General features: G+C 35.8%; 1 protein-coding gene across 1 annotated transcript in view; it reads left to right on the top strand.

Annotated features, from left to right (window-relative positions):
- Positions 1-7,677, top strand: part of Fbxl17 (F-box and leucine rich repeat protein 17) — a 460,085-nt gene extending 452,408 nt beyond the window's left edge. The window contains exon 9 of the mRNA XM_042691962.1: positions 4,863-7,677. Coding sequence (XP_042547896.1) covers positions 4,863-5,003 — 141 coding nt within the window. The 3' untranslated portion in view covers positions 5,004-7,677. The remainder of the gene's footprint in view (positions 1-4,862) is intronic.
- Positions 7,678-14,109: the final 6,432 nt, after the last annotated feature.

The following is a 14,109-nucleotide window of genomic DNA, read 5'->3' as shown; positions in this document are numbered from 1 at the left end:
ATCCCAATCAGTAATTCAGGCATGGTGGTTTGAGTCTATGACCTACATACTTGGGAAGTTGTAAATAGGAGGATCATGGTCCTAGGCAGAAATGCAAGACCCTACATGAAAATGCCAAAAATGCTGAGAATCTGACTCAAGTGGTAGAGTACCTCTGTAGCAAGTACCCTGTGTTCAACCCCAGAACTATCCCCTGCCACCCCCAATAAACGAACAAGCCAGGCATAGTGGAGCATATCTGATTTCAAGCTACTTGGAAGGCAGAAGTAGGCCATTTAGGGCATAAATACAAGACTATCTGACAAAAAAAAATTAAAAGGATTGACAGTGTGATTCAAATGGTAGAATTCCAAGGCAAGACCTTGAGATCAGTCCCCATTACCATGCCCAAAGTAAGTAAATATGTTAATTGAACAACTCATTAATTTAGCCAGCAAATGTTTATTGGGTACATACCATATGCTAGGCATATTCTAGATGCTAGGGATATGGTAGTAAACAAAAACTCTGTATTCTATTGAGATAAGAATATACCAGGCAGTGAATAAGGTAGAAAACAAAGAGATGACTAAAATAGTTCTGTTGTCAAGGAACTTACAGTCTGGGATCATTTAGTACATTTTATTGTTCTGGCATTTTAAACTGTGCTGGAACTTTCTCCATTAGAGAACAAATCACTTCGTAGGCTTTATTCTTAGCTATGACCTAAGATACTCTTGTCATATCTCATTTCTTCTTCTGGCAGGAAACATGTCCTGTTGTTAACATGAGGGAATGTGAAAATTCAAGTCACTTTATGTAAATCAATAGTTTTTTTCAACAAGTTTAAGATGAAATTATGTTGTGTTAACAGTAGGTATCATTGAGAAGATAATTCAGGCCTAGATTTACACTGATCTGGAACTTTCTGGGAAAGTATTGTTAACAAGGAATGACAATCTAGGTAAACTAGCACAACTGAATCTCTAAAACTCTGAAGGTACTCTCCTCACCCCTCCATCTCAGCAGCAGCAGCAGCAATATGATGAAACTACCTTGTCATTTACTTTAATTAACATAGCAATTTGCTGCACATTTTCCAAAAGTGCTAATAGGTGTTAACTCAAAATAGATTAAAATACTAGACAAATTGCTACTACCTTAGAAAGACTTTCAATAATTGTGAAAACACAAATGATAGGTAGTCTTTGGTGAGAACTATGAAATCCAATCTCATATATATATATATATATATATATATATATATATATATATGCATACATATATATTAAACCTCTGGCACATGCCTTTTTTTCTATTTAATCACTGTAATTTCTTCAAATGGCACAGCTGACTATTTCTTCAGGAAGACATACTTCATTTTTTTTAATCTCATGTCTCAGATATGAGCTGCCATTGATAGTTTAAGCAAGAGATAAAGAAAATGAATGCAGAAAACTAGGAATAATAGGGAAATTTTAAAATCTTTATTTTTGTGCTTCCTTTAATATTGCATGCATTTTGTGAGCTGTGTACACTTTTCTTCAAAGCAAGTAGAGTTGTGCATGATAAAATGTCTACAGAAATGTGTATGTCGGTGTAAAACTGACTTGAACCTTCCTAGTGTCTTATACTGAACACACCTACAACATCTAAGAACCATGAAGTCTATACAGAGACCAAGTGAGCATAATTTGTACTGTTATACTATACTCATAAACTGTTTTGTTAAATACCAACTCCTTTGCACAACTACTTAAGGATAATCAAAAATTTAAAAAGTGAAACATAACTTTAATATAAAAATTGTCACACTGTATCACTAGGAGGCATTTAAAGTAAAAGAACCTTTCCTATAGTAAACTTGTGAGCATATGTATTTTCCCATGAATAACTCATACCCAGCAAAGCATTCAAATAGAATATTTGCATTTCCCCTTTGCTTTGTTTTCTAGAATTTATAGAGCACAGTTTAGCAAAAGAATTGCTCAGAAGACATAGTACTACCACAGAGGATTGCCAGTACTGTTTTTCATACAGCTACACAAAGAAAATTTGTCTTTTCTTATCCACAACCTAGGAATTAACAAAATTATCTCTATTCTTAATGGTATGTACCTTACTTTATGCAATAGAAATAGATCAATTGAGTTTTGGTATATCAAAGGATACATAAAACACATAAGGGGAGTTGATGAAATAAATTAACTCTTCAGGAAGTCTTTATGAAAGTGAAAATTATTGCCTAATGTATACACTTCATAAATCCATATCTTTCTGTATCAGGTTTTAAGGTAAATTATGTGCCTCTTCTTAGACAAGTTATTACAGAGATAGTTTCTGTTTTTACATATTGTCTCTGCAAAACAATTTGCCTATCAACCTTATGCACAACATTTTTTATTTTTTATTGTAAAGATACTATAAAGAGAAGTTACAGTTATATGAATATTGAGAACATATCGAGCATTGTTCCCCCCTCCTCTGTTTTTCCCCTACTATCCCTTCTCTCCCTACCTCCCCAACTCTTCCCTCCTCCACTCCCCGAAGTTGTAAAGTTTGTTTTATATCATGGAAAAGATTGACATAGAAAATATTCTCTGACTTTATGGTAGGTTTCAATGATTTTCTCCTTTCTTTTCTTTCCTTTTCCTTTCTTTCTTTCTTTCTTCCTACTTTTTAGTCTGTTAGGTGCTAAGTTGCTCAAATACATTTAGTTCTTTTGCAGTGAGACACACATTTCTCTGGTGTTGTCTCTGATAAAGTGACCTCAGCTCTTAGTGAAACCTGCACCTTTCATGTGTGTTGATGGCAGAAGGGAAAAAGGCAACTGTGCTCCAGTACAGAGACCACCAGCAAAAGAAAAGGGAGAATTTCATGACTGGACTGTGTTACTAGGAAAAATTCTGGCAACTCCTCTAAAGAGCATGAAGACAGATTCTTCTTATATATGAAATAGTTTCTGAAGATTACTGTTTGCCCTGTAATTATTTTAGTTTGAACATTATAACTAATGTTCAATGTTATTTTTGAAATGTGTCATATGTATATTGACTGGCACCATAGAAAGTAGGTTTCTCTAACACATTAATGATTAACTATTGCATTCAATACTATTTATTGGATACCTCCTGAAATACAGCTACCAAGTAGGAAGCTTTGCTTGTCATTTACTGTACTAGGTATTTAATTCTTAGGGAAATCCTGTGTCCTAAATATTGTTAACATGTTTTTACAGGTTATGCTGTAAAAATCCCATCTAAAGAAGAAAAGTTGGGGCCAGGCATGGTGGCTTAATTTGTAATCTAGATTACTTGGGAAGTAGAGATTGGAAAAGTTCACAATTTGAGTCCAGCCCAAGCAAAAACAAAAAAATATATATTAGCAAGACCTCATCCCAACAAACGGGCTGAGAATGTGGGTTCATATCTATAACCCCATCTGCACAGAAAGCATAGGTAGGAAGACATTAGCTCTAGGCTGTCCTCAGGCAATATCTAAAAAGTAACTAGAGCCAAAAGTGGCTGGAGGGCATGACTTATGTATAGAACCATCTTAGCAGTATGAAGCTCTTTGTTCAACCCCAACACTGCCCAAAGAAAATAATTAACTTATTTTTCCAGACCACCCACAAAGCAGCCTGTTATTTCAGAGAAGCGCAGACAATGGATTTTATGATCATCTCTCTTCCACATATTCTTTCCAAGCAAACAGCAAGGGTTTGGTGGTATTTTAAGTTTCGTTCTGGTGATCCTGATCTTTTTAAATACGTACATGTATCACAAATACCTTCCTTTAGACTCACTTCAGTATAGCTTACTCAGGAAAAGTGAAATATTGATGCAATTGAAAATGCCCAAGTGTTCAATAAAGATTTTAAATAAAGCCACCTAAAAGTTGTGGTTCTTAGGTTAATCATTTATTTATCTAAAGGATGAAGAAAGCTGTCTAGTTCTGTGATATGAACTGCAATCAGCTTAAAAATAATTGACAAATTAATCCCTTCACAGCACAGCAATTGTAAAGGTGTTAGTTTTAATTAGGCCTGTCTGATTGCCTTGTCTAATCAAGAATCAAGGTGGTATCTTTGATGGTTAAGGTCTATTGGGGCCATCACTGACCTGCCAGCCATGTATGTTTTAATTATTGATTCTTCACATTTCAGCCCTTTTCACAAAGGGACTTGAAGTTTGCAATGCCTTAACATTTAAAGGGAAGGAAAAACAAACATTTTCCTTGCACTTCTATCTGGAATCCTGTGTACTCTCTCCCCATTGTGCTATATTTGTCTTAAAAGGCTATTGTGTTGACCAAGAAGTCAAATGTGATCAGAACACTGTCCTTCTATTTCCTTACCTCTCAAGAGCTAGATTTTTAATGGACATTATTAAGATCTTGATAAATCATGGACATTTATGCTTCTAGAAAATACATTTGATTTCTTTTTTGGGGGGGAAGGGTCTGTCGTGTGGTTTGAACTCTGGGCTTGGGCGCTGTCCCTGCGCTCTTCAGCTCAAGGTGAGCACTCTACCACTTGAGCCACAGTGCCACTTCTGGTTTTCTAGTGTTTTATTGGAGGTAAGAGTCTCACAGACTTTCCTGCCTGGGCTGGCTTTGAACTGTGATCCTCAGATCTCAGCCTCTTGAGTAGCTAAGATTACAGGTTTGAGCCAATGTTGCCCAGCTACATTTGATTTATTGACGTTATGTCTTAAAAGAAAATCCAGAAGGGCAAATGTACCATTGGTAAGTCAGAGATCCATAAAAAGGAGAAATAGTGGCAAGAAGGAACAAGGAGAAGGCTTCTTATGCACCGTGTGCAGGAGTGGGCACCTGCCTGTGTCAGTGGTCCCAGTGTGATGGTGGTTCTTCTCTGATTGCAGGTCAACGAAGTGACAGTGGAGCAGTTGGTGCAGCAGTACCCTCACATCACCTTCAGCACTGTGCTGCAGGACTGCAAGAGGACCTTGGAGAGAGCCTATCAGATGGGCTGGACCCCCAACATGTCTGCTGCCTCCTCCTAACACTCCTGCCCCAGCATGGGTCCCCTTGGATCATCTAGCAGGGTGGAAAAGTGTGAGCTTGGAGTAGGAATCTCTTAGAAAGGTTCTAGCTGTCACCTGTGTGCGTGTGTACTGAGTGTGCATATCTGTGTCTTATTTGCAAACATATAGGATAAACGCACTGTTATTTGTTCCCAGGTGGGCTGGTTCGTTTTCTTTAAAAAAAAAAATGAAGGTCATGCGAAGCATAAACGTTTTAATCTTTATGTTCAACCGCTTGTTTTTCTAAAAGGACTTTAACATTTTTAGAGTCAAAGAAAAGGATGGATGATTTTGAGCTTCTGCCCACTTTGGGAGATGCCCCTCAAAAAAAGATGCTCTTCTACTGGGGAGACCAGAACAGAAGTGAAATTTCTCTAATTAGAAGCCAGGAAACCAGTCTTCAAAATTCCAAGGACATACCCGTATGTAGTTATGGGATCTCTCCTGTGCTTGCACGCTTGTGAGTATACATATACACCAGGATAGTTTCTTTGTAAATCATTTCCTTTCCTGACAGCAGACCTTTCTTTGGGCCATGAAGGGAACACGTCACCCACTGCTAACTCACTGTATCAACAGGTGGCCAACTTGCTATTTGGTGGTGACTTAGGGACTAGAGAGAATAAAGCCCATTGTAAATTTTTATACCAAGGCAACAATCTGAACTCCCCTGGCCAACTCACAAAAGTTAATTATTCATTATTCTACAAATGCATTCTGTTGAGTACTAAATATTTTAGTTGGTTTCACATTAACATTGTGTTAGCTTTTATTTTTGTAGATAGTAATGGGTTAGGATATATTTTAATGATATGTAGATATTAGCATTATCCCTATTGAAGCCACCAATGTAAGTAATGGTGTGCAGTTATAAAAAAAATCTACAGATCATTTCATTATTTTGTTAATTTTGATAATTATGAAAATATATTTCTGACATTGAGAGTAGTCACAATGATAATTAATGAGTGAGACGTAAGTAGACAATCTTTTTTTTGAACTTTTTATTTGTTTTGCCTCGAAAATATGCATGTTCCCATTATTTGAATCCTTTTAATGCTACTGCAAAGATCTGTTGCTAGCTAATGTATGAGTTAAGACAAATTAGAAAATCTAATCATTAAGATTCATTTATACTTGCCAGAAATAAGTATGTTCATTTAATTAAAGATTGCCAGCTTTCAGTTAAGACAGTACCTATCAGCAAATGAATATATGTTTTGATTTCACACATTTTCACAATTAATTAATTGTAGGGACTCAGGCTCAAGTAACTTTTCCTGCATCTAGATTTTTAATCGAGACAGCAGGGAGCCTTTTTAAGCTAGAGTGATCGCCTTTCACAATAGAACTAGAAGCAAAACCCGACTTGTGAATTTGCTATTTATTCTTTCCTGATGTGGACATAAATGTTATTTGGTCTTTAACAAATATAGTGAGGTTTGAAATTATTTCTTATCAGTTCCAACATTGCTAAAATGATACAAGCTATGAGAAATTAGCCTTACATTTGAATTCCACCCACATATTTATAATGACTCCTTTTCTGTAAACAACTGTTTCCTTTGGTTGTGCCAACATGTTTCCGAAGTGGCATTTTTTAAAATCACAATCAGTTAAGAAAATCTAGTGGGCAAACACCATGAATAGTTTTCCCATAATTAATTTAATGGATTACTAATTTAATTTGAAGGGAGTCAAATGTGTGTAAGAAAAAAAACTTTACCATTAATAAATTGCATTTCTTCTCACATATTGAAATGTATCATTTTCATAGCTATATCTCCACCAGTTAAAAAAAAATCTTACTTCACAAAATTTTAAATGATTTTTAACCCAAAACTAATTTATAAGCCAGTATGTATAGTAATAGTAGCTTGAGTGAATAAACAAAAGTTTAATTTTTATATATGTCACACTATATTTTAAATAGTTAAATAAGAAAACAAAAAGGGAGAGCCATCTATGTTATAGATGGTATGGTTTCAGTTCAAAGTTGTAATAATCTTTGGAGTGTTAACAGTTTGGTTGTCAAATGGTTTCAGAATGTATAACTGATTTCTTTTAAATGTTGTATTGTTTGAATCTAAAGTACAGCACTATAATCTGCTTTAGCTTGGGGGTGGGGGGTGGGGTGGGCTGGGGATTGCACTTACTCTCTAAAATGTTGACTAATCCAGAAAGCCTGATGCAACATATCCTGGAAAACTGCTTTGGTACATTTGTAGAAATATGTAGAAATGTCATATCCAGCCTCAAAACATTAATCTCAAAAATAAAAAAGGAATAAAAAAATAAAAACAGCCAAGAAAAGCATCACCTCAAGTGATCCTGTGATAATTGTTGAATGTGTTCTCATTAGATGCTTTGAAATGAGGCTTGAAATAAATTTTCTAGGCAATATAGCTTCTTTTTGCTTAGAATGCCATAAATACATGTGAACACATTTAATGCAGGGCTTTTTATCCTCTCCAAAATGTCAACAGTATTTTCAGAATAAAGCCTATGAAATATATTGCTGTAGTGGAAAATTCTGGTCCTTTGTCTTTAAATGTCTTTTTGAGTGGATAAAGAAAATTCACTTGGTTTGTAGTTTCTATATTTCTGTGAATCTTTTGACCTTGCAATGCGTTGCAATAAAAGAGAAACAAAGCATTGTGGTTTTTGTTTTGTTTGAGAGACAATACATGACTCCCCTGTTACTGGGTAGGTACAATGCATGCAGCAGGCTGGGCCCTTTCGTGTTTCATTCTGTGTGTGTGTGTGTGTGTGTGTGTGTGTGTGTGTGTGTGTGTGTGTGTGTGTGTGTGTGTGTGTGTGTGTGTGTGTGTGTGTGTGTGTGTGTGTGTATATTTGACTAATCCAGAATGATAAACAAGATTGAATTTAAGATGTTCCAATTTGGTTGGTTATTTCTGAGATAAGTTTAAAACCTGGTGGGTTTAAACAAGTGAGTTGTTCCAATTTTCAAAATCAAATATATGAATATAACATTTATTGAATAGCAGATGTATGCCAGGAACTAGGGATTTAAAGATAAATGAAGTTCATTCTCACCTTTAATTTGCTCATATCCTAAAAAAGAAATGGGAGAATTAGCAAGGGGATCGGGATAGAGTATGTAATAATGGGCAGAAGGGGGAAGACAAATTCAGTTTGGAGTTAATTTTCAGATGTCCATTAGACCTCAACTTGAAAAATGTATTTGGATATAGGAGTTCAGTTCAAAGGACAGAGACCCTTTGAAATGATATATAGATGGCATTCAAAGCCATAAACCTCCCTGAAATCATAACCTATGTACATCATCTATTATTTGGACAAAAAAGAGAAGAGGTAGAAGTACTGTGCCTTTGGGCAATCCAAAATTAGGAAGTCAAGAGAGATGAAGAAAATTCATCAAAGGAAACGGAAGAGGATAGGCTTGAGAGGAAGAGGAAATATAAGAGTATGTGATGTCCTAGAACCAAGTGAAGAAAACTTTTCAAAGAGGAGAGAGTAATCAAACAGGCCATATGCTGCAGTTAAGGGTTAAGAATTGAATTTAGCGACATGGAAACCATTGGTATCTTTGATATATTTTTATGATGGGGTAAGGTGAAATCCTTACTGCAGTGGGTCCAGATTCTGTGAGGCAAGTCTAACTGTAATATCAAAACCACACAATCATAGTATAAATGAAATCTAAAAGCCAGTCTCATTCATGGATATAATGCAAAAGTCCTGAAAAAACTATGAACAGAAATGTTCAAGTAAGTTTGCCATCTTTCCTTAGTTCATTCCTGCTGCTCAACAAAATGTCACTGATTTGATAAGTAATAAACAATAGAAAGTTACTTCTCACAATTCTGTATGCTTGAAAGGGCAAGATCAAGGCACCAGCAGGTCTGGTGGCTGGTAAAAACCCATTTTCCAAGATGCCAGCCGCCTTAAACATTGGAATTAAAAAAGGAATCTTTTAAAGGGCTACTTAGTTCCAGTTCCCACCAATATTCTATAGGGTCTCATCCATGAAGGAAGATTCCCCTCATGGCCTTATCACTTCCTAAAGGCTCCACTCTTAGCTTTTACCTGAACTTTGGAAGAAGAGGCACTAGCATTGAAACTATAGTATGTATAAACAGATTAAAGTGAAAAAATGTATGTGACTTTCTCAGTAGAGACAATAAAAATAAACAAGATAATTCCAATTCATCCCTAATAAAGAATCTTGCCAGACTGAAACTATAAAAGAACATTGATAACCTGGTTTGGGTGTTTTTAACAAAGAGCTAGAAGAGACATTACTCCACACTGAAACATCAGAAAATGTTTTCCCTACACAACAGAGAAGATTATTTACTATTATTACTACTTCTATTTAACATGTTACTTGAAGCTCTAGCCCAGCATAGAAATATTCTTCCAAAATGGAAAAACCAAATTCTGAGTAATTGGAATATATATATATATCTATATCTATATATCCATATATAGATATATATCTATATATGGATATATAGATATAGATATATATAGTGAGACAGAGAGAGATTTTTCAATCCTCATTTTGGAACAACTCATTTGTTTAAACTCATAGACAAATGACAAACAGATATGCTTAAAAGAATATATACCTAGATAACCAAACCCCAAAGAGAATTATCTATGAATTAGATTAGTAAGACACTTTGAAACTTATTTGGATATAGGATCAACATGTCAGAGCCACTTATGCTCCTATTCATTCTAGCTATGATCCTTAGATCACAAATTGAAGCCAGCCTGGGCAGAAAAGCCCATGAGACTCTTATCTCCACTGAACCAGCAAATAGCTGGAAGTGGAGCTATGGTTCAAGTGGTAGAGCACAAACTTTGAATGGAAAAATCTAAGAGATAGTGCCCAGATCTTGAGTTCAAGCTCCAGTATCAGCACATACACACACACACACAAACACACACACACACACACACACACACACACACACACACACACACAACAAAGTAAACCTTATGTTTATAAAAGCAGCAAACATAAAACATTGCAACTGGTTTCCTTTTTGTGCTTGAGTTATGTTTGTTTTGTGGTTGCTGAGAATCAAACCCTACATCTTCACAAATACTGGGCAAGGACTTTACCAGTGTGGTAAAGATACCACATTATAAAGACCATACCTCCATGTCCAACACTATAACTTTTATGACAAATAGTAAAAATATCCTAAAAGATAAAAAAAAAAAGCATATAGAGTTGAACTTTTCATGGATAGAAAAACTCAGTACCCTAAAAATGCTGTTAAGAGATAACTCTTCATGTCATTTTTATATATCTTGAATGCATAGGTACTCATTGACTATGCTCTGAATTATTTTAGGAGTGTTTTGTGGTGAATAATCTACAAAGATACAATGTGTCTCCCTCTATATTAAAGGCCAGACATGCTTACTGTCTGGTATATATTCATGCTTCCAAAGTTCAAGGATCCTGTCCTGTAATACAATCATAGGTGGCTATCAGCCTACTTCTTTTTATATTTATTTCTTTACAGACTTTGGTTCTCCAGACTTGTATACAATATGCTGATTTCTAGTTACAGTCATTATCTTAAGGAATAAGGTCCTTTGACTTGGACGTAAGAATCTTACGTCTTCTGCCAACATTCTTGAAACTTTGTTAAACTGACCAGTAGATCTGCAAGTAGAGTAAATATCATCTCTTAATCTTTCCTTCCTTCCTTCCTTCCTTCCCTCCCTCCCTTCTTTCTTTCTTTCCTTCCTACTTTCTTTCTTTCTTCCTTCCTTCCTTTCTTTCTTTCTCCCTCCCTCCCTCCCTCCTTTCCTTCCTTCCTTCCTTTCTTTCTTTTTCTTTCTTCCTTTTCTTTCTTTCTTCCAGTCCAGGGTCTAAAACTCTGGGCTTGGATGCTGTCTCTACCATTTGAGACACAGCAACCACGTCTGGCTTTTTCTGTGATTAATTGGAGATGATTCTCACAGAGGGCTGGAGTGTGGCTTAGTGGTAGAGTGCTTGCCTAACATACATGAAGCCCTTGGTTCAATTTCCTTAGTACCACATGAGCAGAAAAAGCTCAAAGTACTGTTGTGACTTAAGTGGTAGAGCACTAGCTTCAGCACAGAGAAGCTCAGGGACAGAACCCAGACCCTTAGTTCAAGACCCAGGACCTGCAAAAAAAATGGGGAGAAGGGGAAAAATAGCATGCTGAAAGAAGGACAAAGAATGACCCAATGCAACAATAATACTCTGGGGGAGGGGGGTGCGAATGGGGAGGAGTGGGGGAGGGAAGGGATAGTAGGAGAAAAATGAAGGAGTGGGTGACAATGTTTGACAAGAAATTTACTCATTACCTTACTTGTGTAAGTGTAACCCCTCTGTACAGTACCATTACAATAAAATAAAATAAAACATGATCCTCAGATCTCAGCCTCCTGAGGAGCTAGGATTACAGACATGAGCCACTAGCACCCAGCTCATACTTAATAATTCTCCCCTGATTGGCTCATTAATATTATGTAATTTCAAACAAATTCCTAGTCAAATTTTTGAGTTGATATCAACAAGCTTATTCTTATATTCAGGAACACAAAGTTAAGAACACACTTATGGAAGTGGCTCTGTAGCTCAAGTGGTAGAGCGCTAGCTTTGAGCTGAAGAGCTGAGGGACAGCGCTCAGGCTAGAGTTCAAGCCCCATGACCGACAAAAAAAAAAAAAGGAAACATTTATGGAATAAGGTGATAGAACTTACCCTATATATTTACAGCATTATGAAATTATATTAATTAGTCATAGTAACTAAGATTTGTGGTAAGGGCTTCAGAATAAAGAAATAAGCCAATCGAGCAAATTAGCTCTGAATATAAATGGTATGTCACAGATGTGGCAGTGCAAACAGGGAACAAATGATTGTTCTAAAACTGAGAATGTTTAAATTGTTTTTTTCTATGGGGGTAAAATGAACCTCTACATTTCACCAAGCAAAGTAACAGAAAAGCCAACTATTCAAGATTAATAGAAGAAAGTATAGGATAATACCTTTATGATATTTGGAAATCATTTACCATTATTACCTCAAGATATGAAATTTTAAGGAAGTGCTACTTATAAAGATGAATGAATGTCTCTATATTAAAAATGAAGAGTGCCTTTTCTTCAGAAGTGCTCTGAAGACAATGAAATTGCAAGTCACACTCAAAAAAAAAGTAACACCAAAAAACCAACTAAGGATCAATATTCAGAATAAAGATCTTCAGTGTCTTAATTAAACAAAGAAGACCCAATAAAGTGGACAGAAGACTTACAGAGACATCTGGCAGAAAGAAGAAATAAAAATAGCCAAGAATAACATGCAAAATGCTCATAGCACTTTGTGTCCAGTTAAGTGCAAACTTAAAATTACAAAGTCCATGGCCAATAGATAGACAAAACACCTAAGCCTTGCATGATGCTGAGCATGGAATCCAAACAACTTGGGAGGCAGAAATAAGGAATAGTAATTCAAGGCCAGGCCAGACATGAAAGTTCATGTAACCCCATTTCAACAAATGACTTTCTGCTGTGGAATTTATGTTATTTGTAGAAAATAGATGGAACAGGAGATCATCGTGTTTAGTGAAATAAACCAGACTCAGAGAAATACTATACATTTTCTCTCATATGTGGAAGCTAGACATAAAAAAAAAAAGAATGAGCACAAATGGGAAACTATTGTGAGGGAAAATCAGTGGGGAGCAGGAGGGGAAAGAAAATAATCCAAATACATTATATGCATTTATGAAAGCATTAAAATTTAAATTTAAAAATCCAAGGAAGATAAAAGGAGGTGGGTTTAAGAAAGAGTAATACCAGAAATGAATATAATCAAATATATGTATTTGTGAAAAGTATCACAGTGAAACCCTGATGTTATCAAATTATTATGCACTAAAAAAAGAGGTGGGGGGAAGCAAACATGTATGGATGGATTTCCCTAGCTCCCCTAAAGAGAAATAAAAGATCCAGCATTATTGAATTCCACTTTCTAGTCACAACACATTCATGCATTTCTTGAATGTTTTCCACAGCTTGGCATCACTTGAGGTGTTTTTTAAAACTTTTTTTGTTTGTTTGATCTTTTCTTTTTGGTACTGGGGATTGAACCCAGGACATTGCACTTGCTACACAAGTTCTTTGCCACTGCGTTACATCCCAGCCAAGTTTGGCATGACTTCAAAGATCTGAGAGACATTGATTTAAAGTGGCCTGAGCATACTAGGGTACACCAAGCTGATGGGCACTTAATGAGTTTATTTCTCTAGCTTGAAATCCTCTAGTCATATTGTTTGGTGCGTGTGAGTGTGCACGCTCACACTTACACACATGCCCATTTGTACCAGCCAGCCAGAAAGCATGCCTACAGAAAACAGCCTATTCAGCCTTGTGAGATTAACGTAATGGAAAATTACTCCCTAACTAAAGACCTTTTTCAAAAGAACAGTCTCACAAATAGATGTTGTCTTAATGGTCCTGGGTGGCTTCTGACAATGGTGAATGTTTAAATAACATCAAAATGAATGTAGAAAACTCAGCAAGCTTGATTTTTGTTGAAAAATATGATTCCACTGTATTTTAAGCAACATCTTGTAACTGAGTCACTAAATGGAAATAAAAACATCTTGATAACTATATTTAAATGAAGTTTTTATCAAAGTGTTAGTTCAATTTCACATAAAAAATTGGATTACAATATAGGATTTATGGGTGTAGACAGGCAAATACTGGGAAGTACACTTGTAGATAACTTAAATAATTGAGCATAATATAAAAATCAAGCAACTGGTATCCCTCATTACTAGATAATTCGTGTGACTGAATTGCTCTAATGGAGAGCATAAAATAGGAAGAGCCCTTGCCTTTGAATAAATTTATACTAATGAATGTTTACTCCATTTCTTTTGCCACATGGCTGTTGTTGAACATTACCATCCTTGTTTCTTCCTCATTCCACTTTACTCATAAAACTACCCAATGGCTTGAAGAAAATTAGTGATTATAACCATCATACTTGCTCAAGTTAGGATGGATGCATTTGAACTTGATCCAAACATACACTT

Source organism: Dipodomys spectabilis, unplaced genomic scaffold (genome assembly GCF_019054845.1).
Source record: "Dipodomys spectabilis isolate Male_0828 unplaced genomic scaffold, ASM1905484v1 ptg000147l, whole genome shotgun sequence".
Lineage (NCBI taxonomy): Eukaryota > Metazoa > Chordata > Mammalia > Rodentia > Heteromyidae > Dipodomys > Dipodomys spectabilis.
This window is presented reverse-complemented; position numbering and strand designations above follow the sequence as displayed.